The 25,257-nt window shown below is 31.5% G+C and overlaps 1 protein-coding gene across 1 annotated transcript in view; it reads right to left on the reverse strand.

Annotated features, from left to right (window-relative positions):
- Window positions 1-3,621: 3,621 nt before the first annotated feature.
- Window positions 3,622-25,257, reverse strand: part of LOC145279674 (uncharacterized) — a 64,874-nt gene continuing 43,238 nt past the window's right edge. The window contains exons 3-5 of the mRNA XM_080130939.1: window positions 24,329-24,485; window positions 21,032-21,161; window positions 3,622-10,266 (exon numbers count right to left, since the gene is read on the reverse strand). Of these exons, the coding sequence (XP_079987065.1) occupies window positions 10,126-10,266; window positions 21,032-21,161; window positions 24,329-24,485 (428 nt within the window). The 3' untranslated portion in view covers window positions 3,622-10,125. The remainder of the gene's footprint in view (window positions 10,267-21,031; window positions 21,162-24,328; window positions 24,486-25,257) is intronic.

The raw sequence follows: 25,257 nt of genomic DNA on the forward strand, positions 1-25,257 counted from the left end.
AAAAATAGTAAAAACATGTTAGAGTAAATTATTTACAATAACGTTGGTCATTTTAAATAGCTTTATTTTTTACCTTTTTTTTTTTTTACTTTTTAATAAAGCTGATAATCTTAAAATAAAAAGTTTCAAAAAAGGAAAAAAAGAGTCGTAATATAGTTTCTTTCAAAATATTAAATTTGTATGGATGGGTGGGGAGATATGAATCAGCATATTCACACAAATTCATTTCATTTATTATTTTCAACTCTCTCATAATATTCATCATTCAACTGAAAATCCATCTCGTTAATCTCTATCCTCTTGATACGTGGTAACTTATTGCACAAAATGAAATGCAAAAGAAAATAAATAAAATAACCAAAAAATACAGATTCATTTTTAACAAATTGTCTCCAAAGATTTTTCAAAAACATTCATAGAATTTAAGTGCAATTTCCTTATTTGAAACAGATTTACATAAACAATTTTTTTGTTTTTTTTTTGGGAGGGGGGGGGGAGCAACATAACGAAGTTTGTTAACAAGAAATGTAAATTGACTATGAAATTTAGGAAAGAGGGTGGGGGAATCTTCCTTAAAACTTTAAATTATATTTGAGCAACTTTCCATTTAGTTTTAGAAGCGATTAGCATGGGTACCCGTGTTACCTGGGACTGTAAAAAAACTAAATAAAAGATGTTAAATAAAGGTTCTCAGTACCATAATCTTAAAAGAGAAATTCTTTCTTTTTTTTATGTGAGAAGTGGAAAAATAAAACTTAGGAAGCCTTCAGAGCACTAGTGAAAGCACCAAATAAAATTAAGGATGTTTCAAGAGCACTACTAAAATCAGGTTTCTGTTATCCCATTTCTTTGTAGAGATATGACAATGATTAAGAAACAATAGATTATATCTGGAAGTAGAGTTTTTAATTTGAAAAAATACAAACTTATTTTCTGGGCTGCTACATGCTAACATTAAAAAAAAAAAAAAAATTGTGTTTAATTCTTGATAATATCCTAGGATACAAAAGGCCATTTAATCTCCAAAGAAAAAATATTTAGTTTTAGGACATTATTTTTCCGGAGTTATCCTATTTTAAAACAAAATATTAACTTTGTACAGAGTTGTTGTATTTTTTAAAGTTTTACCTAGACATACAAAACACACCAACAACTGATCTTTTTATATAATAGATTAGCATTTCCCATCAGCAACCTTCACTAATTACAGACAGAATTTATTGATTCTCTGAAGCTTTTATAAATATTATAAGGATTTTAGGGTAGATTTCCATTGGCATTTGTTCTGATGAATGTTTGAAACATATTTGGATAGAAATTGAATGAAACAACTTTTATTAGCCATTTTTAAATAAATAAAATTTAAAGCAAAAGTTTCAGTATAAAACAACAAGAGAAAAAAATTGAATATATTCTTGAAAAGCAAAACATTTAAAGAAATTCTAAATAGTTATTTCAATAACAAAATTCAAAAACAAAGAAAGGTTCTTAGAGTCAAGAAATCAAAACACAAAACATACAAAAAATAACTTTTACCAAACGATAAAAATAAATTTTTCTATGACCTGTGTAGTTTTAAACTTCTGAAACTAAGTTTTGTTATTTTAAAATTTGTTCCATTACTTTCACCTAACCAAATTTGTCAATCAAAGATGGGTATTGATTTTGGTAATCATTAATTTCAGGCTTAATTTTTTTTTTTTTTTTTTTTAAGTAAACTTACTGTATCAATAAACTTTAGTCTGAGAGTAATCTTCAATTGGGTTAGGGTAAGCTTCTGTTTATTTTTTGTTTTTTTCTTATTTTAATCCTTTAACCCTACCAGACCTAAGATACTGAACCTAAATTGTGAAAAAAAATTTAAACCTTAATAATTTTTGCCTTTCATTTACCGCCAAAATAAAGGAAGCCACTTGCAGAATGTTAGGCTTGCGCTAAATCAAGGCTAATAGTGATTGGGTAGCTATTTTTAGCTCCCTGACAACACAAAAACACGCAATCAGAAAAATATAGGTTTAGCAGTAAATCAGTATATAGAATTTTGGGGAAATTATCGGTATATCAATAACTCGATCTGGTAGGGTTAAGTCTAAAATTAGCACCCACTTCCTCAAAACTTACAAAAATAAATTTAAAAAATAAATGACTTACTTGTTTTCATTGAAATTTGAAATAATTGTCAATAGAACAATAAGTCTGCATAACATAAAATTAAAATCTTTTTCTTTAAGTTATTGTAGTATTAAACCGAATTGCAAAATATGAATGTTTATCAAAAGATCTTATTTTGTTTCAACTAAGGTAAAAATATTTTTACATCTTGTTTTGAAGAGATCCAATTTCGTAAAAAGTGTTGTTTCATTGTATTACTTGTTATAAACATGGCCTTGAAAAAGATGTAAAGAACTTTAATACCTTTGTGTATACTCTTTATTTGGAGCAGAATTTGAAAATTTTAATGAAATATATATTTTTTGAACAATTCAAATAATTTTCAAATCATGTTCCAAATAAATGGCATATACAAAGATATTGTTTACAGCTGTTTCAAGATCATCTTTATTTCAAGTAATACAATAAAACTAAACTTTTGAAGACATTGGATCTCTTTAAAACTGAACTTTCACAAGTTTTCATTTTGAATAGCTATTTATAGTTTATGATGGTATCCATTACACCCTCCTCCCAACTGATTGGAGCAAGTATAAAATTGAAAATATATAAAAACTTTTCTGTGAACTAAAAGGCCTTTAAAAAGAATAAAAGAGTGAAAGTAAAAAATCAAATCATTGCTCAATAAATTAGTAAATCAATTAATAAAGTTGTACTCCTTAAGGAAGCATCTTTAATCTGAATGGATTATATTGAAATATAAAAGGTCAGTTAAATTTGAACATATGTAATGGTTGAAACCCCATGTTTGATGATTGTCATTGCTTGATTGATAGTTTTCAAGCAATATCCATGCATCAAGCTTCTTTCTTTTTGTTTTTATTAAAGTGAGGCAAGGCTTTGTACTGATGTTACTCTCTTAGCAGGTTTCATCTGATAATATTCATATGAGAAAATCTACATCATTAAAAGCAACAACTGACAAAGGTGTTATATCAGTTTTCTTTCTCAAAACTTACCTTAAATAAATTTAGGCTAATCAATGATACATTTTTTACTAATTTTAACCTCTGATAAAAAGGGTCGATCTTTGAAAATCCATGGATGAAGAATTTTTCTTTATTGTAATTCCTTATTTGAATTTTTGATGGATATCAAATATTATAATTTACATTTCTCATTTTTTAAGATGAAGATTGGTTATTTGTATTATTTAGAGATTTTGGACCACTGTTCTCAACTCAAGTGTCATTTTCACAACATTTTGGTCAATGTAACCTCTGACCTTCTTAGGGTGCTTTTTGTCAAACTCAGGAATCTGAACGAGACCCTTTATTTAATTTATGAAGATAGCATGCTCTCATTCCATCAGCCATAACTGGATAGAGGTCCTAAGTAATTCGCAATTGTATTTTTCAGTCTTCCCCAGAACTGCAGGTCTTTGGAGCTCCCTTCCGGAATTCTGCTTTCCCAACTGTACTGATATGCAAAAGTTCAAGTGTAATGTGAACAAACATCTTTCTACTCATCTCCCTTCATAATGCCCCTGCAAATTAAGTCCCTGATAGTAGCCCCCTGCTTCAAAGTGGCACTGTGCCTTGTTTGGGGTGAAAAGTGAATAAAAAATTTTTTTTAAATTCCAAATTCAGTACAGATTCCCAAATTAAACAGAAACATTCCTAAGTTTGACAAGATAAACCTGAAGAAGGTCGGAGGTTACATCGACTAAAATGTTGAGAAAATGACACTCAAGATGAGAACAGTTGTTTGAAAAATACAAATACAAATATTGTAACTTAATTTTTATTTCAAATTTGTTATAAATAAAATCTCTTTCGAAAATGTGGGATCCTGAACCATAATTGAGAAGAGAGTGCACTAAATAGAGCAACGGACATTAATATTGGTGCACACGAATACGATACATGAAAGACTTAAGAGTTGTTAGGAAATGGGATTCAAAAATTCAAAATGAAAATGATTGTGATTCTCTGTGATTGAATTTGAGGTAAATTATGTCTGAGCAAAGCAGGTCTTACAAGTTACAGCGACAGTTATCTTCAAAAAGAATCTGTAAACTATCACCTTCAAAGGGTAACCTGTAACGTATGTGGTAAAGAGTGCCAATCTGTGCCAAGTTTTGAACGGCATATGAGAGTCTACATAGATGTGCTAGAGAATGTAAGAGTCTAGCAGACTTGAAAAGCCATATTTGATATAGTCTTCGGTTATTTTTATGTTGAATCAATTTTTGTGTATAGTTGGATAGGCTTTAAAGCATTGTCTCATTTTGGAGAAAAAAATATTAAGTGATACAAAGTTTTAAAAAATATATATATATAAGCAAAAAAAAGCTTTAGAGGCAGCTATCAACCGGACATATTAAATATGCAAATCAAGTTGTTTAAATTAACAAAAAAAAAAATTAATACATTTGTATAACAGTAATATAACAGTATTTCTGCTACAGAATAAACATGACAAAATCTTAAATTTCTTTGATTAAAAAAGTCGTCTGCATTCATCAAGATTTGAGTACATTTTTTAGGTTAACTATTAAAAAAAATTCCACTGACTTCTGTACATAAATATACAATAGATTTATTCATGTCAAATTTACTATTTCATTAGCATAAAAATAGATAATTTGAAGAAACTATATCACCAATATGTATGCGATGGCCTTAAATTTTTTTCTTAAAGTTTAATGTTATCTGCTATTAATAAACAAAAATAACAAAACTACCATATTTCTCAAAAAGTTATTATTTTCCACCATGTTTTTAAATACATCTCATATCAAAATAATAACCATGTATAAATAACACAACTATCAAATTTTTCCATTAAAAAATAACAGGATTCTCTACTGTTGATCAAAATCTACATTTTTTTCATTAAAAACATTGTTCACCATTAATAAAATTCTATCCACCATTAAAAAGCAAAAAAATATACTATAGTTCCAATCTGTAATACACTCCATTAAAAATTTTTAGTGTTTACCATTAATAAAAATGTTTTCATATTTGTCATTAAAAAGTTAATACTTGCTGTTAATTTTTTTTAAAATACCATTTTTTTTATTTTTAAAGTTTTAAGATAAGCTTAAAATTTAACTATAAAATTTATTTTTTTTTAAATTGCCCACAAATTGCATAAAAATCTTTTATGAATGAATTACTTGAATATAAATTTTATTAGACTATTCCATGATAATTTGATTTTATATTTGGGTCAATGAGACCTTCATCAGATGATAGTATGTCGAGCAGTGTAATCCTAATTTATAAATAAGTGTATGTGTGTATAGCGGATGACTGAAAAACCTGCAAAAATAATATTTTCCATTTATTCATAGATTTGACTCCCACCAATTAACATAGCCAATCAAACACTTGTTAACGATATTAATATTTTGTTTTTCGCTTTACGAATATTTTTGCAAACTGTTGGATGTTTTATTCAATCTAATATATGTATGATTATTTACATATATATTGTATACATGTATTACTATTTACAATTTTTCAAGCCGGTTTTTTCCTCTTGGTTATTTTGCATCGATTGTTTCGCCCTCTGGCCTTTTTTCAGAAGTCTTGTGTTTATTTACTGTCCATGAGAGCAGAGTTAGCCACAAGGTGGCTGTTTTAATGTAGAGAAATTTTAGCTCCCCAAAAAGGGACACTTTGAATAGGAACAAAAATATAAATGGCCTCAATCTTGAAGGATTTGTTTTCACTGACCAAAGACAGAAAAGATAATGTGTAACATAAAAACAGATACTACATTATGGATGTTTGTTCATCGGAATGACAAGGACCATCTGATCATCCTGGAGGGAGGATGTATGACACACACTGAATTATTAAGCAAAGGTTGCACAATCCTTAATCGCTTCTCGTAGGTACTGCTTGATTCCAGTGGCAAGAAATCCAGGATAACTGGAAACAATGCTGAGATAAGCAAAGAACACATACAGCACCTGGTATTCCCAAATGGTCACCCATTTTAGTACTGACCAAGCTCAATAATTCACTAAATTGTACTCAAGAGTCAAAAAGCAGAAGCCTTTAGTTGAACTTGGTAGTCGTTATGGAATTTTGAACCCAACACATCACTGGAGCATGTCCAAATTGCAATTTTTTTTTTTTTTTTTTTTTTTGCTAAATAAAAGGAAATGCACTTAAAAAGAGAACAATCTCGATGTTCAAGTTTAATGAATTATAATCTGCCTGAATAAGCGTAGTTGTACTACAGTCACTTAATCTTGTAACGTATCACTCTATCTATTATATAAAAAGCGATTGTCTATTAGTGCATGTATTCACCTAAAATTCAAAAACTACATAAGACACACCCACAAAGTTAATGTATTCTTTTTCAACATTATTTCTGACAGAATGCAGACATATTTTGGATGTACTATGGAGCATTGGAAGTACATTGTTCCCATTCCATTCTCAAAGTCTTGTGACACAAGGCATCTGAAGACTGAAGGGTAAAACGACCAAAACATGATATCAACTGACAAAACTAATAAACCTGTTTGAAAATGGGAAATAATAAAAATTACTCACCTAAAAAGTACAGACACATGATTACCGTGTGTTAAGTACTTTAATATAAGACTTTTTTTTGTTGCTTGTCCAGAACGACCCCCTCACCATAAAAATAAACAAAAATTTATATGATGTACAAAGAAAAAATACCATACACCAAAAATCACATAAATTGATCAAGTAGTTTTATTTTTAAATAACATCAAATTCTATGTCTAAACAACAAGCAACCATTTCACATCTTGAGAATAGTTTGAACGAATAATTCAAACTTGCAAGCTTTTAGAAAGCCATTCTTAAGATGAGGAGGGAGGAATATTGAAAAAGAAATCACTTAAAAATAATTTTCTTTATGAAAATAAAACTACTTGATCAATTGACATGATTTTTGGAATACAATATTTTTTTTCAGACACGTGTACATACATCATACAAATTTTTCTTTCTGTTTCTTCGTGTCTGGACAAGTGCTGATTTTTCCATAATTTCCTGAGTTTATTTTCCAATGAATATGAAGAACCTAACTATGGACAGCACTGTCGACATAAAACACACACAAATGGTGCTGCCTAGAGATAAAACAATAAAATCAATTCTAATAAGGAAAATGTGGATCTTTTTAAAAACAAAGGACATATACTTTCACACCGTAAAAAGAAAATGGAATAACAGAGAATAAGATATTGTTATAAGAAAATTTAAAATAATTTTTTAAAATTTAAAATGAATGATATACTTTATAATTATTATTTATAAATTTAAAAATTAAGGGAAATATATATGCCAGGTACATTTAAAAATAGCTAATAAAAATTAATTTTAGTAAACAGATCTTTTTGAAACTAACACACAGTAAAGTTAAAACAGATATTTGATGAAATTTTTTTCTGACGTCTGTAAGATTTTGAATAAAACAAATTTCCTTCCTTTACACAATTAAGGTTGTTGCCAGAAAATTTAGAAAAACCTTTGTGTAAATAGGAGTCAGTTCTTTTACAAACAAACATTGTAAGCATTTCATCAAATACATCATTCTCCTGTTCTATTTCACTCAAGTTAGGCATCACATACCAGTCGTATGTAGAATGCAAACACGAGTACATATAGTAAAATTTTCAACTTCAACTTGCAATACCATGTTTAGGTTATTTTGATAAAATTCAAATGTATAAAAAAATTTAATTCTTTTTTAGAATTCAATTTAATCAAAAAATAAAAATACAGAAATATATATATAAATATACAGATGTACATAGCTGTCACAGAATGAAGATGTCATATTTAAAAAATCACATGAATTGATCACGTAATTTTATTTTTAACTAAGAAAATCAAATTTTATGAGTATTTGAGAAGTAACTATCTCACCTACCATGGGGGGGTGTTAAAAATCAAAGGGAGACACAATTCAATAATTCATAGTTTAATTTATGTTATAATGCCGGCAAATTTCCACTAATCGCTTAAAAATGATTTTCTTTATAAAAATAAAACTACTTAATTTACGTTTTTTGGAATATAAAATTTCTGTTCCATGACAGGTACGTACATCATAAAGATTTTTCTGTAGTTTTGTTGTATGTTTATTAGGTTAAATTCTGAATAAAAACTATTTTTTTTTTTTTAATAAATGCGTAATTCTTTTTCTTATCTCATTCATACATATTTGTCCAGGTTACTTCAAGTTTCATTCCTATTTTTGATGATGGGTAGTTTTATTTTTTAATGTTAGTGTTTTCAAATTGATGTGCATGATAGTGTGCATCTCTACACACATAAAATCTCATCTTTAAGTAAAGAGGTCTAATCGTCAATATAATTAGCTTAATAAAGTTTTAAATTCTTTCGCAAAAAAAATGTACATTAAAAACTTTAGCGAATGAAATATTTTGTCCATTATAGCTTGATTTTTATTTTACTATTAAAAACAAAATCTAGCTTAATTTCTAATGTGCTAAGAATCATTAAGAAGATTCAGTGTGTTAGCTGTTGAAAGGAATCTTATGTGTACAATCAAATTCGTACTTTGTAATAATTCTTGTACTTTTTTTTTTCAAAGTGTAATAGAATTTTGCTTAATATTTATACTGCTTTGATCTAATAATTATGATTTCTATCATGATTAATTTAAATTTACCACCAGATGACATAAGGATTTTTCAGTCGTTTCAGATCTGCATATTTAGTTACATACTGAAAATTGGCTTCTGTATCAATAGTACACAAGGTGACAAATTTTCTCATTTCCAACAAATTTTAAACAGTTAAAATTTGGTGACTAATTGACCTACCAATATAAATTTAGTATCATTTGTTTTGCAAAAGATTTATGTGCTCACACCAAAAGTTTAGATATAATAAAAATCTTAATTTTTGATACCTAATTTAAAAATAAAAAATTAAAATTAAACTAATCCTTGAAATTTTCTAATTTCCAATGAATTTGAACAGTTATAATTTTCTAATTGAGCTATCAAAATAAATTTGATATGATTGCTTATGTTTTGCAAAGATCTGTGTCCACAAATTTAGATAAAATGAAAAAAAATTTTTAAAAGTGTAACGTTACTTCTTTGACGATATTAGTTGAAAAAGATATTCTTCAGCAATTTACCTTGATTTTTTTTTTTTTTAATTTTTGTATCCATTGATTTTTCTTTTTCTGATTGTCTATGTTTGTTATATAAGAAATAACTAATGACAGTTTAAAGTTAATAAACTTTATTAGATTATCCAATCAGTAAGGAAACAGAAAAACTCTTCTCATTAGAACAGAAGAAAAGAGCAAAGTTTATATACATATATATTATATTATATAAGCTTCCTCTTCTCTTTTTATGAAAAGCATTATCCTTCGAAATACTATGGTGCAAAAAGGTTTTCTTTTTCTTTATTGACTGTATGATCTAATAAAGTTTATTTAACTTTGAACTGTCATTAATTGTTTCTTATATTTGCTCCACACATCTGTTTAGAGCTTTCTGTATAAGGATTTTCTTTTATCACACACACACACACAAACTCGCACACATAGGGACCAATACCAATTTGGTGCTTAGGCCTATGCTTATGGTTAGGTGGGGGTCAAGTATGAACAATTATATAAACAGGTCAAATGCAAGCATTAAAAGGTTTACAATTTTTTTTTTTAAGTTTGATTTTTATATTTTTTCTTGATAAAATTAAAAATGTTTTTTGATAAGCGGGGGAAAAAGAAAGGCAAAAAAAATGGTCATGACAAGGAAATAAGGAATCCGTATTGTTTCTTTTTAAAATTGTTGGGAGAAGGAAAGTGAATATGGCAGGGTTGGGGATGGGCTCTAAAAAGCAGGATTCACTGCCATCTGGTCCATTTTGGAAATTCGTTTCCATTTTCTTTCCTTTAAAACATGAGAATCCAATCCTCCGAGTTGACAGGTTCCACTCTTACATTCCAATACTGTTTTTCTCTTTAACATGTGGACAGGTCTTGCATTCCTTCCGCAAGAGTCTGTTCGGAACTGTCAACAACATTACGCAAGAAATAAGCTCGTTGCACATCAGGGGGAAGTTTACAGGTTCCATCCCAGTAAGCTTGGTGATATGTGTGAGACTAAAAACAAAGAAAAAAAGTTTTTTTTAATGTTTCTGATTGCATTTATATGCAGATACATCATTAAAAATAAAAATAGAAATTTTGGTGCTTGTCCAGAATTTCTCCATAAAAAAAAAAAAAAATCTGTATGATGCACGCATGCATAACAGAAAAAAAATATTGTACACAAAAAAAATCACATAAATTCATCAAATAGTTTTATTTTTAAATATCAAATTTTATGGCCCACATAATATCGTGATACGATTTTTAAAACAAATGGAAATAACTCCAAATAATTCAAACTTGCAAGATTTTAAAAAGCCAGTTTTAACACATGGACATTGGAAAAACTCAAATTCACTTTAAAATGATTTTTTTTTTATAAAAACAAAACTATTTGGTCAATTTTTGTGATTTGAGGAATACAATATTTTCTTTCCATCATGGGTATGTACCTGGAAATTTTTCTTTTTTTTTTAATATAGAGGAAATTCTGGACAAGTGCTGAAATTTTTTTAAATTAAAATTGAAAAAATAAAATATATTCTTAAATAGCTATTTTCATCTGACAGCTACTCAATGAAATGAAGTTGGAATATTTTTCAAAAGAAAACAATTACATGAAAATAAAAAAGATGAACGAAGGTAGGTTAGGGTTCACTAATCAGAAAACTGTCATAAGGAAAATCAAATTTTTCTTAAAAAGGCAATTTAAGCAGAAATTTATTATTTTACTTTTTCTGAATTAAAAAAAAATCTGCTAAAAAGTAAAGAGCTCACATTCCTGATTTAAGATACTTACTAAGAACTGCTATAATTAAAAATTTGGCTGGATATAAAAAATATTTATCACAAACTTATCAGTTTTCATATTATAGAAACAACAAATCAATTTTGAATAGCCCTTGATTCAATCAATTTTTGTGTGATGAACACAGTGTTATCTTCCCTTGACTATTTTTCTATAAAATAATAAGCATATATTTGCTTCTTTTTTTTTTTGCATTATTTAGACTATTATTTTCATCTTGGTTGATTTTTCCACAACATTTCGGCCGATGTAACCTCTGGATATTTTCAGGTGTATTCACACTGGATGTTATTGGTGAATAGTAAAAGATGTTTGATTTTTTTGCTTTCCTAACAAATATAGTTGTTAGAAATTCAAAACACAAATAGCACCAAGTCTTTTTTTTTTAATAAATCTGAGTACATTCCGTTTTCTTGCTATTCACTAAGAACATCCAGTGTGAATACAAATATCGAAAAATTGGCCAAAAACATTAATTCCTTCACCCTCAACTGGGCACTTTTCTACAAGGAGGGGTTGCTTTTTTTCGCCAATATTTTCGAAAGTCATCCTCTCTTTCCGATTGACTAACCTTAATTTAAACCTTTGCCACTTCTGGTTTGGCGATGGATGCAGCAGCAAAGATGTCATTTTTTCATGTTCTTTTCCCCCTTTGCAATACAGGTTCAAGCCTGCCAGCCTACTACCACTTTTTTTTTTTTTTTGCTCAACACACACCTCCAAACACCTGGGCAACGCCAGGCACCCAAGCTAGTCTTAAATAAGAGAAGAATCCAGGTTATCTTTGATGGTCATACGTCAAAATAGAATATAAATGCAGGTGTAGCATAGGGGTCAATCCTTGGACCTTTATTATTCCTCATATTCATAAATGACCTCCCTGATATAATTGTCTCCAAGATTAATATATTTGCTGACGACACCATGCTCTATGAAAGACAGGAGAGGAAAATAAATGAACACATATCCAAGGCAATGGCGGAAACTCTAGAGGAAAACTGCTAGTTTGTAATGAATGGGGATAAAAATGGATAGTCACATTTAATGCTGCCAAGACTAAGCTCCTTTCTTTTAATAACTACAAGAAACCTGCTCAACCACTAATAGCCTAATGATACATTACCTGAAAGTACTTCATTCAAACTCCTCAGAACATGAGTTGGAACAGATACATTGAGGGCATTGCCAAGGCTGCTGCAAAGGTGGACTCTCACTCTACCGTGCTAGAAAGTTACTTCTGCCTGAGTATCCTGTACCTCATCAAGGCCAGCATTTACCCATGTATGGAGTATTGTTGCCACATTTGGGCTGGTGCATCTACTACTAGTCTCTCCTTCTTAAACACGGTTCAAAAGAGTCGCCAACCTAATAGATCTCAGACTATCAGCTAGGCATCAACCGCTGTCCCATCAACAAGTTGGATCTCTCTACTTGTTTTACAAATATTTTAATGGTAGGTGCTACAATGAACTGCAAGCCCTTGTCCCCCACCCCTAGATGTAAATACTCACGACAAACCTGACAAGCAGCAAAATCCCACCTCTACACAGTAGAAATCCCTAAATGTAAAAAAGCCTTCTACTTGAATAGTTTCTTCCCTAGGACTGCAAGACTTTGGAATTCTCTTCCGGGTTCCAGCTTCCCTGACTGTACCGACATGCAGAAATTCAAGTGCTCAACTCCATACATAGTACCCTTGCAAATTATGTCCCAGATAGTAGCCCCCTAGATCAAAGTGGCACTGTACATTGTTTAGGGTGAAAATGCAATAAAAAAAATTTTTAACTATAAAAAAATTAAAAATCAATATTTAAAGATTTGATGTTGGCTCCTTCAGCCCTTCCCCCATTTCTTTACATGAATTCATGAATAAGTACTTAAGTGCAAAAGTACTTTTTTTTATTTTTTAACGACCCACGCTGAATTAATAACATTATTATTTAGAAACCTATTATTAAACATTGGGAGGGGAGGGTGTTTTGTAACTATTCTGTACTTTCACCTAACAATTTACTTAAATAAGATATAAAACTTGAATTAAACTTGGAAATACTATTTAAAAAATAGCACAGGTTTAGCAGTGTCAGAAATTTCGTGAAAATAGTGAATAATTCCACCCCATCTTTCCAAGCTTATAACTCCGCGAAAAATGTAATTCAAGCCCTAATTATTTTTTCAATTAAAGGAGCAAGGACCAAGGTTTCATTAAAAAAAAAAAAAAAAAAGACAAAAAAAGACAAAAAAAAAAGCAATGTGTTCTTATAAAATAAGGTTTTAAACTTCGGACTTTACGGGTAAATTTCTAAAAAAGCGATTTTTTTTTTTGTTTTAAATTTGAATATATTATTTATTGACCTTTTCTCTTCAATTTGTGATATATAAAACTCCCCGACATAAATTAATTATTTACTTTTTAATAGACATTTCAAAATGGGTGACACTGAAGGGGGGGGGGGCGTGAATTTAAAAAAGAACGTTTGTCTAAAATATTATATTCGGTTTATTGGAAAGAACATAACATTTCACATTGACCCTGAAAATATCGTAAAAATAGAATGAATAGAAAAATTTTGATAGATTTTTAAAGTTTAAAAATTGAAAAATATTGAGTTCGGAAAATTCATTACTGTTTTTAAAAAAAAAAAAAAAAAAATATTTCTATTACTTTTAAAACAACTGTAATAGTTTATTTTGGAAGTATAATCCATAAAGAAAATAAATAACCCACTTTTAACAGAGAAATTACGAGATTTTTATATTGTATTCGCAGTTTCGTGTTAGGGGTGTCAAAAATTCCTACAAAAATTCTGATACTGCTAGCACAGGTTGTTAGATGCAAATTAACTTTTAAAAAAGTAATAAGTAAATAATGACGGGGGGGGGGGGGGGCAACAGACCAAACTTTTCTGAAAATGAAGTAAAAAAAGAATGATAATGGCCGGGGGGGGGGGGGGCTTAAGGAGCCAACATCAAAACTGGACTAAATCGGTTCTGAAAATGAGGGATTGATTTACTAGAACGTTGTATGTGAAGTAGAACCCCCTTCCAAATGTTTAAATATTGTTGTTTTTTTTTTTTCAATTTTTTTTTTTTTTTATCTAGCTAATAATAATCTGCAGAAATAGTTGAAAAAAGACAAAAAGGAAAACATTTTAAAGGGAACGGTTTTCAAACAAAATAAAGTAAATATGTTTTTCTAATGTTAAAAAAAAACGAATTATATTTGATCAATTTACATATTTTTAAAATATTTGGGATTTTCTTTTATGACCACACCCAGTATAAGTTACCTCTTAAAAAGAAATCAAAATCTAATTTTTGGGGGCTAATATGTTCCTTTATAGATAATATAAAAGAAGGAATTTTTTTTAAATAATTGAAATTTAACATTTTAGAGTGGGGGATTACTTTCCTAGTTTGATGGCAGGAGGGGGAAGAAAGTTTTAAACAGAAACTGTGGAGGTCATAAGTTTTAAACATTTTAAAAATACGTAGAAACACTTCAAAACGTGTGTAGGAGTAATCTTTCTTTTAAAGATTTGCTTTGAAAAGATCTCACCGTTAAATATTACTTAAATCAGTTAATTATTATTTCTTGATATTTTTAAGGCTGTTCTCACACACACACACAAAAAAGAAAAAAAGTACACTCCCTTCGTGTTTTTTTTTCCTTTTCATTTATTTTTAAATTTTTTCAACAGATTACACCCTTCTTATATAAAGGATTTTTCATTTAATCTAAAGGCAATGATGTTAAGACCTTTATTATCCAGCGTATTTCGTATTGTTTTCACTGGTCACCATGTTCATTTTCGTGTGCGCATGCATTCAATTTTTGCACATTTATACATTAATTCTGTATACTCACTATTCCATAGCTAGCTATAACATATACTGACCCAACAGATCATGGGTAGTTTAGTATAATTATAAAACTCTGTGGACTTTGCTTGCTTTCTTACATCTTGTCTTCAACAATCAGCAATTCCATCTTTAAAAAAAACAAAAACAGGAGGACAGATGAATGTTTATATAATATTTGAATAACACCAAACGTAGTGCCATTATTAATTGTTGAGAGTTTGCTACTTTTTTTTCCTCCCCTATAGTTTAAACATAAACCATTAAAGAAGAAAATGAAAACCAAAATACACTTCTAAAGTATATTTCTCCTAAGCTCTAATTGTATGTGTAACAAACATAAATTAGATAAAAGGGGTAAATAAGGGGTGGGGCAAAAAAAAATCCTATTGAGACGTCTTTCAGCCAACCCCTTTTAAGATTAATGTTGACAACAGGGAAGGAAAGTGTTTAAAAACTTGGTCAAAAGAGCATAAATTATTAGCGAGGGTAAAAAAAAAAAAAAAAAAAAAAAAATTGTATGAGGAATAGGAGAAAAGGAAACAATCTCAACAACTACCCATAAGTTTTTTTTTTGTTTTTTTTTTTTACACAGTGATCAACACTTATCAAGGCCCAGAAGCCACTCAGGGATAAGGGTTATTGCAAGTACATTACGTTAGTGTGGAGATTTGATGAAGTGTTTACTTAAGGGGGCGGTTCATTAGGAATTTGTTAACATTGGACTTGAAGACATCCAAGTTGTAGTCCGGAGGGAAGCAGGCAGACGGAACAGAGTTCCACAGGCGTGCAGTTCTAAGAAAGAAGCTTTGTTCATGGAATTCACGTTTTGATTTAGGCACAGATAAAGAGTGGGGGAAATTTTTCACAGTGGATTCAGCTAGACGGATGTTTTTCGTGAAATATTGGCGAGGGGGGACCAGAGATTGGAGTTCAGACGAGCACCTGCCATGGAAATAACGATAAAACAAGGATAGGCTCGCAACGTTTCTTCTGTGTGAGAGAGGTTGCAGGGTAGAGAAAAGGGCATCTCCCACTAAGCCACGAAGTCTATTTTGTACTCTGTCAAGGCAGGATAGGCTGTTTTTAGCAGCTCCTGCCCAGATATGGCAACAGTATTTCATCCTTGGACGTACTTGGCTTTTATATAGATATAGAATTGCATCAGTAGTGAAATATCTTCTGGAGCGGTAGAAGGATCCCACCATCTTTCCAGCGACCTTGGCAACAGACTTGATGTACGTGTTCCATTTCAGATCAGGAGTAAAGGTCAAACCCAGAAGCTTGTCAAAACACAGGGTCTCACCCAGACGAGAGCCATCCATCCCAATTGATGCCAGATGGGGATCAGAGCGTTGATGATGTAAGGATAGGAGTTTGGTTTTGGATGCATTAAAGGTAACCAGCCACGTCTACCCCCACTGAACCACGTGCTCGAGATCAGAGGAGAGAGAATCAGAGAGAACTTTGTCATTTACAGCCTTTGATGTGTTGACATAGATGGTCGTGTCATCAGATTTAATTTTCTGTTTTAGGAGATGAATGAAACCTAGCTAACGTATTGTCCTGTAAATGTAGGTTTTCTATATACACTGATAGCAAATCTCATACCAGATCTTTGTTGTAATGTTTAATTGTTGTAACCCCTTAGCTTCCGTACAAGAAGAATACAACTTAAAAATGCCATCCACATAACAGAAATAGCACATCAGTTTAGGAAAATGATCAAAAAGAAGTTTCTCCTGAAATCCCACAAAAATATTGGGCAATGTGAAACCCAAAGGACTTCCCTTTGCTACCCCATCAATCAGAGCTTAGGAGAAATATACTTTAGAAGTGTATTTTGGTTTTCTTTTCTTTGTGTAATTTTCTTCTTTAATAGTTTATGTTTAAACTATAGGGAAAAAAAAAAAAAGAAAACCCTCAACAATTAATAATGGCACTACGTTCGTTTGGTGTTATTCAAATGTTTTATAAAATTATGTACCCATAAAAATCTTTATATATGCGTATGATTCTAAGGTTAAGGAATAGGATGGAGTGTTGTAGGTTTTGGTTTTGATTCTAGCTGATGGAACCCAAGTCATATATATATATATATGTGAACGTGTGTGTGTGTGTGTGTACATTTTCCTATGCAATAACTCTGTCAATTTTTAGTCTACAGGCTCGTAATTTGATATACAGGGTACTGAGATTCGGGAAAATCGATGTGATCGGTTTTGGGCCAGAAATTTGGCGATTAAGTGGTCAAAGTTCAACTATTTGACTTTTGAGAACTCTACCAAACTCCTCCAACAATTTTGGGTCTACGCACTTGAAATTTTAGATATAGGTTCCTTGGACATGGATCTAACTTAATAACTTGATTTGAGCCCAAAACAATAAATATTAAGGGGTCATAATAGGGGTTAAAGTTTTAAAAAAAAGTTGACCTCTGCAGTCTCTTCCAAATTACTCAGACAATTTCTAGTCTAAATATTTGAAATTTTACATAAAGGGTATTCAGAGATAGGGCAAGCTTTTTCATCAGTTTGGGTCGAAAATTTTTAGTTACCAATATATAAATGTATGTATGCATGTCTGTTTGCATGTCTGCCTTACACTTTCAATAGAGGCGACGGATTTTACCAAGATCAGTATTGTTTTAAAGTTTGACCTTTCATACGACAAATATTGGCTAAAAACATTAATATCTTCCCCTTCAATTAGGCACTTTTCTACAGGGGAGGGGGGGGCACTTTTCTTTGCCAATATTTTTTAAAGTTATCCTCTCCTTAAGATTGTCTAGCCTTAATTTTTAAAAATGTCGCTTCCAGTTTGGCAGTGGTCATAACAGCATAAACATTACGTTTTACCCCGTTCTTTTCCTCCTTTGCAGTACGGGTTCAGGCCTGCCTTCCTACTACCACTTTTTTTTTTTCTTTTTTTTGTTGCTCAACATACATATCCAAACACCCGGGAAACGCCGGCCTGAAATGCTAGTATATATTTTAATATTTTGAAAACTTTAAGTGTCAGGAAAATGATAAAATCATTTTTATGTCCTTTTGTTGGTGTTGTAAGTCCAATATTTCGCTAAAAATAGCTTCATCAGGGTAGTTAGTCTGTTCGTAGTCTTTTTTTGTTTTTTTTTTCTTCATTTTGTTGCTATAGAGGAAGAAAGTCCTGGAGAAGAAATTTAAAAGTACGAGCTGTACATTTCTATATTCAAATTTCTATTCAAAACAAGTGTCTTCAAATAGTGTGCAACTATTTTCTTATTTCATATTCCTGCTCGAAACTGGAGCGAACGCACACGTCAAAAATGTACAGCTCGTACTTTTAAATTTCTTTTCCAGGACTTACTTCCTTTATAACAACAAAATGAAGAAAAAAAAAACAAAAAAACTATTAACTAACTAACACCAGCCCAGATGTGACAACAGTACTCCACACATGGGCGAATGGCTGCCCCATAGAGGTATAGGATACTGTCAGGCGTAAGTAGTTTTCTAGCACGGTAGAGGGAGCCAACCTTCCTTGCAGCAGCCTTGGCAATGCTCTCAATGTATCTATTCCAGTTCATATTCCCTGTAAACGTTAGGCCGAGGAGTTTAAAAGAAGTACTTTCAGGTAATGTGTTCTTGGCCATTGCTATTGGTGGTAGAGAAGGTTTCTTGTAGTTATTGAAGGAAACAAGCTTAGTCTTAGCAGCATTGAATGTGACCAACCATTTTTGTCCCCATTCCACTACGGATTGGAGGTCATCCTCTAGTGTTTCTGCCATTTCCTTGGATATGTGTTCATTTGTTTTCCCCTCATATCTGTTATAGAGAGTGGTGTCATCGGCAAATATACCCATCTCCGAAACAATTTTATCAGGGAGGTCGTTTATGAATATCAGGAATAATAGAGGTCCAAGGATAGACCCCCGAGGTACTCCCGCATTTATGTCATATTGTTTGGATGTACGACCGTCGAGGACAACTTTGATTTTTCTATTACTTAAGAAGGATTTAATTACATTCTTCCAGTGATTCCATATGATCTAATTTTCCTTAGAAGACCATCGTGCCATACCCTGTCAAAAGCCTTAGATATATCGAGGACCACCGCTCTACCCTCCCCTGTTTTATCCAATGAACGGTATATACATTCAGAAACTACAGTTAAGATATCTGCTGTTGAACGAGCTTGCCTGAATCCATATTGTTTGTCAGTCAGGAGTTTAGCAGCTGTTAGGTGCTGGACTAGGGCTTGATTAACTAAGGACTCAAATATTTTGGCGAAAAGCGGGAGGAGGCTAATGGGGCGATAATTTAGTGGGTCAGTTCTTTCACCAGAATTCTTGAAGACTGGTACCATAGAGGCGGTTTTCCAGCAGTCGGGAAAACAAGATTCGTTAAGGCATTTATTGTAAAGTTTGGACAGAACTGGAGCAACCTCGGCAGAGCATTTTTTTAATAGCACAGCCGGGATGAGATCTGGTCCACACGCTTTTGAGGTGTCTAGGTTTTTTATAATAGCATGTACCTGAGAAGGGGTGATTTTCAAATCGTCTAATGAGGCGTCTGTTCGCAGAGGAAAATCAGGGAGTGAGTGGTGTACCGAGTTCAGTGTGGAGTTTGAGGCAAACCGACTGGCAACCAGATTAGCCTTGTCAGTTGCCGTGCAAGCAACCTCATGATCGTTTGATAGTGGGGGAATAGTTGACTGTCCATTATTTACTACGCTGTTGTAGATTTTCCAAAAATCCCGGGTTCCTAATTTCTGTGCTTCGATGCGTTTTCTGGTGGTTTCAGAGTAATCTGTCTTAGCTGTCTCTATCACTCTCTTACAATTATTTCTAGCTTCTATAAACTTCTGTTTATTTGAGCTGGACTTATGTCGGTTGAATCTGCGGAATGCATGCTGCCTTTGACAAATGGCGGCTGTACAAGCAGAAGTAAACCATTGGGGGGAGTGGGGCTTGCTATAGAATTTCTGTGCGGGAACATGTGCTTCAATAGCAGTTTTGAACCATTCAGTGGTCTCATTTTCACACTGTTCCGACTCTGGTTTGTCTATAATGCTAAATACATAATCTGCATGAATTATACTATTATATTTAATCATATCTTATGACCGGGCAATGCTGTGCAGCCTGCTAGTTTATAATATTTTATTAATTAAACTCACAAATCATCAACAGATGATTGTGTAATAAATTCCTCAGGTGTTAAATGATTCATTTCCTTTTCCCAGATAGCCTTGAAGAGAGCTGGGTTTTTTTTTTTTCACGATCATCTATTCACTGTTTACAAAGACATTTTCAAAAGTACTCTCCCTGCCTCACACATAATCTTGCTTGGTCTAAGAGTTCAATTTGAAATTCTGTAAAAGTTCCAAAGTTTGACAAAAATCCCCAAGTTGGAAAAGATGCACCGGAAGAAAGTCCTAAGTTAAATAACTGAAATGTTAAAATAACTGTTATGGGGGTAAGCTGATTTAGTCATCTTAATAATAATGGACTTACCAAGAGACTATAAATATAATTATATCTAACATGTTATTGGCTAGCAACTCAGTTACAGACCTCAGAATCAGAACATATGACCTTTTGCTTAAAAATAAAGTGTAGCATCTGTTCTAATGCTACATTTAGTCTATTCTGCCGTCAATCAGAGAAGGAGAAAGCTTTCTAGATTGGGTCAATTTTTATTTTTACTCCAATCCATAGTGCACATTTTGGGAGCTGGATTTTTCTCTACATTAAAAACTGAATGTGTTCAACTTTGCCCTCATGGGAAGGCAAATAAATAGGAACATACTTTTGCTAATACACCTTTTGTTAACTATACCAGTGTTTGTCTTAATTATTACGAGCTTGCAAGACTACAACACTGGTAACAAGGGATTCAAAACTTACACTGCTACAATGCTAACAACCAAGATGAAAATAGTCATCGAAATAATCCAAATATTATTCCCATATCACTTAGACTTCCTTTACTATCTAACACGAAAAATATAGAATTTAGGGTTGTGTAATAATTTTAAAGCATCTTATTTTGAAGATACATGTCTGTCGGCAACATAGGGCAATATCATATTTTTTTTATTTTTTCAAATAAGGCTGCAGCTTACCGATCTGACATTTCGTGTCCATATTTGATTGCATTCTCCCTGGCAAATCGGGCAAGGTCTGTGCAATGGAAATCCACCACACTCACAGCAGTCGACAGTAAATGAATTGTTGAACCAACATTTTCCACACCTGAAAAGAAAATTGAATCCATTTTCAAGCAACAGGGAAAGAAGGAGAAAACAATGACAATACCAAATTAAGAAAATACATGGAAATTGAAATTTAATATTGAAAAACGTTTTACATATAGGTACAAAAAGATCTAAAATATGAATACCAATTAAAAGGAATGCAGTTAAAAAAGATTTTTCTTAACTGTGTAGCAATTTATAATAATCTGTTCTCAATAATGCTTGAATTAATTGGAATATTGTAAAAACTAACGATGTATGTAAATCCACTGTCACTGTAATAAGATTAATAAGATCATAAGGATGGTCACATCTTCATATGGGAGTCCTGTTCATACAATGTAACAAAATTGACAAGATTTCAAACAAAATTACTTTCTTTCAGCTATCCAAAATTGAATTCACTGCCCACTTTTAATGCGTCTTTTCAAAGTCAGTTGGACTCTACACATTAAAATCAGTTGCTTTTTGCATGTAAATTAGTTCCAACTATAAAAAAGCTATAATTATGAATGCAGATTCTTTTCAGTATGGAAAATGTCTGCCTGACACACAAAACATCAGATACACTTTGTATCTGGTAAGTTTTTGTCTTTATTGTTACCAATTATTATTATTTGATTTCTTTCACAGCAGATAAACTTTTTTAAGAATTAATTAACACCAAAATAAAATACCTATTGCAAACAATTCAAGCTAAATGAACATGTTGCTATTTTACTTAGAGCTGAGAGAAGATTACAGGTTTACATTTTTTTCCAATAGTATTAATGTGTAATTCACCACAATATCTTAAGTTAAAATTTGAATTCAGCATTAGATCAACCACGTACCTTGCATTAATTGAATTTAAAAATAGGTAGCGAGGTTTTAACACACAATTGCATAGTTTTAGTTTGATTATGTACAGCTTGTCAAAAAACAAATTAACAGTTAAAATATAATAAGACAATGTCTATAGTCACGCATAAAAAAATTCTCTGCTTCTATGAAGACGTTTATTAAGAAAAGTCTAAAAACCAGTTCATTTTGTAAAGTGGTGTATGGGAGGCCAGGTTTGGAGATTCCCAACAAAATATAATCTAAATTAATGAGAGATTATGGTGGTGTAATTGATTTCTACAATTAAACAAAACAACAACAACAAAAAATCTCTTTTCAAAGAAAACAAACATTCACAAATCTTAGAAAATTCTTTGGAAAAATTTTGAACATGCACATTTTTTTTTGCTAGTGTCCAACTGAGCATCATGTCAAAATCAACTCAGAACTAATCATGGTTCAAAGATCTTTCACGAAAAACACTCGTCTAGCTGAAACCACTGTCAATAATTTTCCCCACTCTTTATCTGTGCTTAAACCTAAATGCAGATTCCATGAACAAAGTTTCTTCCTTAGAAGTGCACACCTGTGGAACTCTCTTCCGTTTGACTGTTTCCCAGCTGACTACAACTTGGTTGTCTTTAAGTCCAACATAAACAAATTTCTGATGAACCGCCTCCTTAAGTAATCCAATTTACAAAATTTCCATCACTAACGGTTACTACAACATTATCCTATTGACTACTGTACACTCAATAACCCTTATCCTCGAGTGGCCTCCGGACTTTGATATGTGGTGACTCCTATGTAAAAAAAAAAAAAAAAAAAAAAAAAAAAAGATTCCAGAAAAAAATCCTATATGAAAGCAACAAATTTGAGAGGGTATCGGTTTCTTCTAGGTTGACTTTCACCCATTGTAAACAAATGGATAATAGACTTGAGCATTTTTTTTTTTTTTTGATTTTTAATATATGGAAAGACTGATTCATGAAAAAAAAAGCAAGGGGCGATATTAAATATTTATTTTTGCTGCCATTTTTAAACATTTTAATAAACAAATGAAACATCAGTGCAGATCTGTATCTATCGCTTTCCTATTGGATTTTTTTTTCTGGAGTCTGGACCATAACTGGTCCAACTCTAAAGTCTAGTAAGGGATGATAACTTCTCTATTCTTCAAAAAAGAGATGTAGTTAGTCTATTTTATTATTGTTTTCATAAAAAGTGATTGGTTGAACTCTAATCTCAGGTTCATCTCCATAAAACATTCAAAGTAAGAACTCTTCTTACTGCAATGGAAAAAAGACTTTTCCTTCTATTTCCTTACGCTTTATATCAGAAGAAATTTTCATGCACAGAACTTCTTGTCTGTAGCACAAATTCACACAGGACTACTTCCCCACAAACTGCAATATAGTAGTCTTCAAATCCAATTATACAAGTATCTGTGAATCTTCTCATATAATCAAACTTAACTAAAATTACTCAATACAATGAATCAATACAATCATTGACCTTTATCCTCAATTGATAAGTGGAAAATAAAAAGAAAATGTGCACTGAATGATTTTGGGAAGAGGCAGAGATTATGAGCATAAACTGAGGGCTCAGTGTGCCATACAGAGTTTAGTCAGGGCTATTGTATCAATTTCATTAATACCCTTACGAAAGATATAAATCCATACCTCGTACTCCAGATACGAGTGCAATAATAGGCTAAACAAGAGCCGTCCTGACAAAAGCTCCATAATAACAGCTCGTGGTCATGATACCGTGTTAATCTTCTCCAAAACATCTTTCAAGTCATAATGAGCAACAAAACTTCAACGAAACACAGTCTTTCAACAAACAAAATCAATAATGAGAGATGATTACTTATAAAATGATTTTATAAAGTTAGCAAACCAGTCTATTGTCCTGTCTACATTTCAAGAAGCCAAGTTGAACCAAATATTGTTCTTAGTTGATTTTGTACTGAAACTATATGCTTTATATGGAGGAATGTGTAGATTAATTTGAGATTTTGGTGCTTGTGCATTTTCGTAATTTTTTAAATTTTTACTTATTTCAACATGCACATGAATATTTAAGTGTTTTTACCTAAAATGTATTTGCTTGAAATCGAATTATATTACACAAGTACAGAGATTTTTATCACAAAGTGTTTTCATCTGGACAAATGGCCAGGAGGCAGTGTATCAACATGATTATAGACATATAAACAGAACCAAAGACTCATAGACAGCTAGAAAGTGTATGTAAAATGGCCACTACAAGATAATGTTGTTTGAAAAGGAGTCAGCAGAGGAAAGTAAAGCAAGTAAAAGGAGAAAGCGAGCTTACAAGTGGCAAGTTGCAATTTTTCGTTGATAGGCGTCTGACTTCATCATTTCTTCTACTTCATCCTTTGTAAAATTCTTCCCCTGTTTATCTTCATCTGTATGTGTTGATGGAATTGCATAGTAGACTGTATTATTCCGCGGACCTTCAAGTAACTCATCTGAAAAGAAAACAAAAAAAAGAATGAAGAAAGGACGTCCACAAAAAGAATGAATACTTATCCTTATCCAGAATTCCCACTATATCAAATTTTATGAGTATCTGAGAAGTGACTGTTTCACCAGCCATTTTGAGAAAAAAAATCTAAAAAAAAAAACAAGGGAGATAATTAAAAAATCATGTCTATTTACTAGATTTATGTTGTAATGCCTACAAATTTCCATTAATCATTTAATGAGTTCCTTTATAAAAATAAAACTACTTGATCCATTTTTGTGATTCTTGGAATATGATATTTTCATTTTGTCACCAGTAAGTGGATATAGATTTTTCTTGGCTTTTGTTTTTTAATATAGAGGAAATTCTAGATAAGAACACACATTTTTAGCAGTATTATATACATATCTATATATATAAAAGCCAAAATGTGTGTATGTATGTTCGTTTTTTGTGTATGTCCAAGAACGGCTTTTTTCAGAGAAGCGGTCGGTCGGCTCGCAACTTCTTAAAACTTTTTATATCACATAGAAATTATAATATCTACGAGTTAATAACAGAGCACGCCTGTCTATTTAATTTGCTTTAATTCGGGGAGATAAATATTCAATATCTGTCGCTCGCCGCATGTAGATTATGCTTTTTCCTATAATAAAAGTGACATTAATTCTGGCAGTATTTTCCGTCTATCGGCGGAAATATCCGAAAGCATTCAGCTTTGATTAATGTGGAAATATTTTCCTTATATCAAACAATTGCTATTCAATTTGAACAAG

Source organism: Euprymna scolopes, chromosome 7, assembly GCF_053919585.1.
Source record: "Euprymna scolopes isolate OS-2025 chromosome 7, ASM5391958v1, whole genome shotgun sequence".
NCBI classification, from domain to species: Eukaryota; Metazoa; Mollusca; class Cephalopoda; order Sepiida; family Sepiolidae; genus Euprymna; species Euprymna scolopes.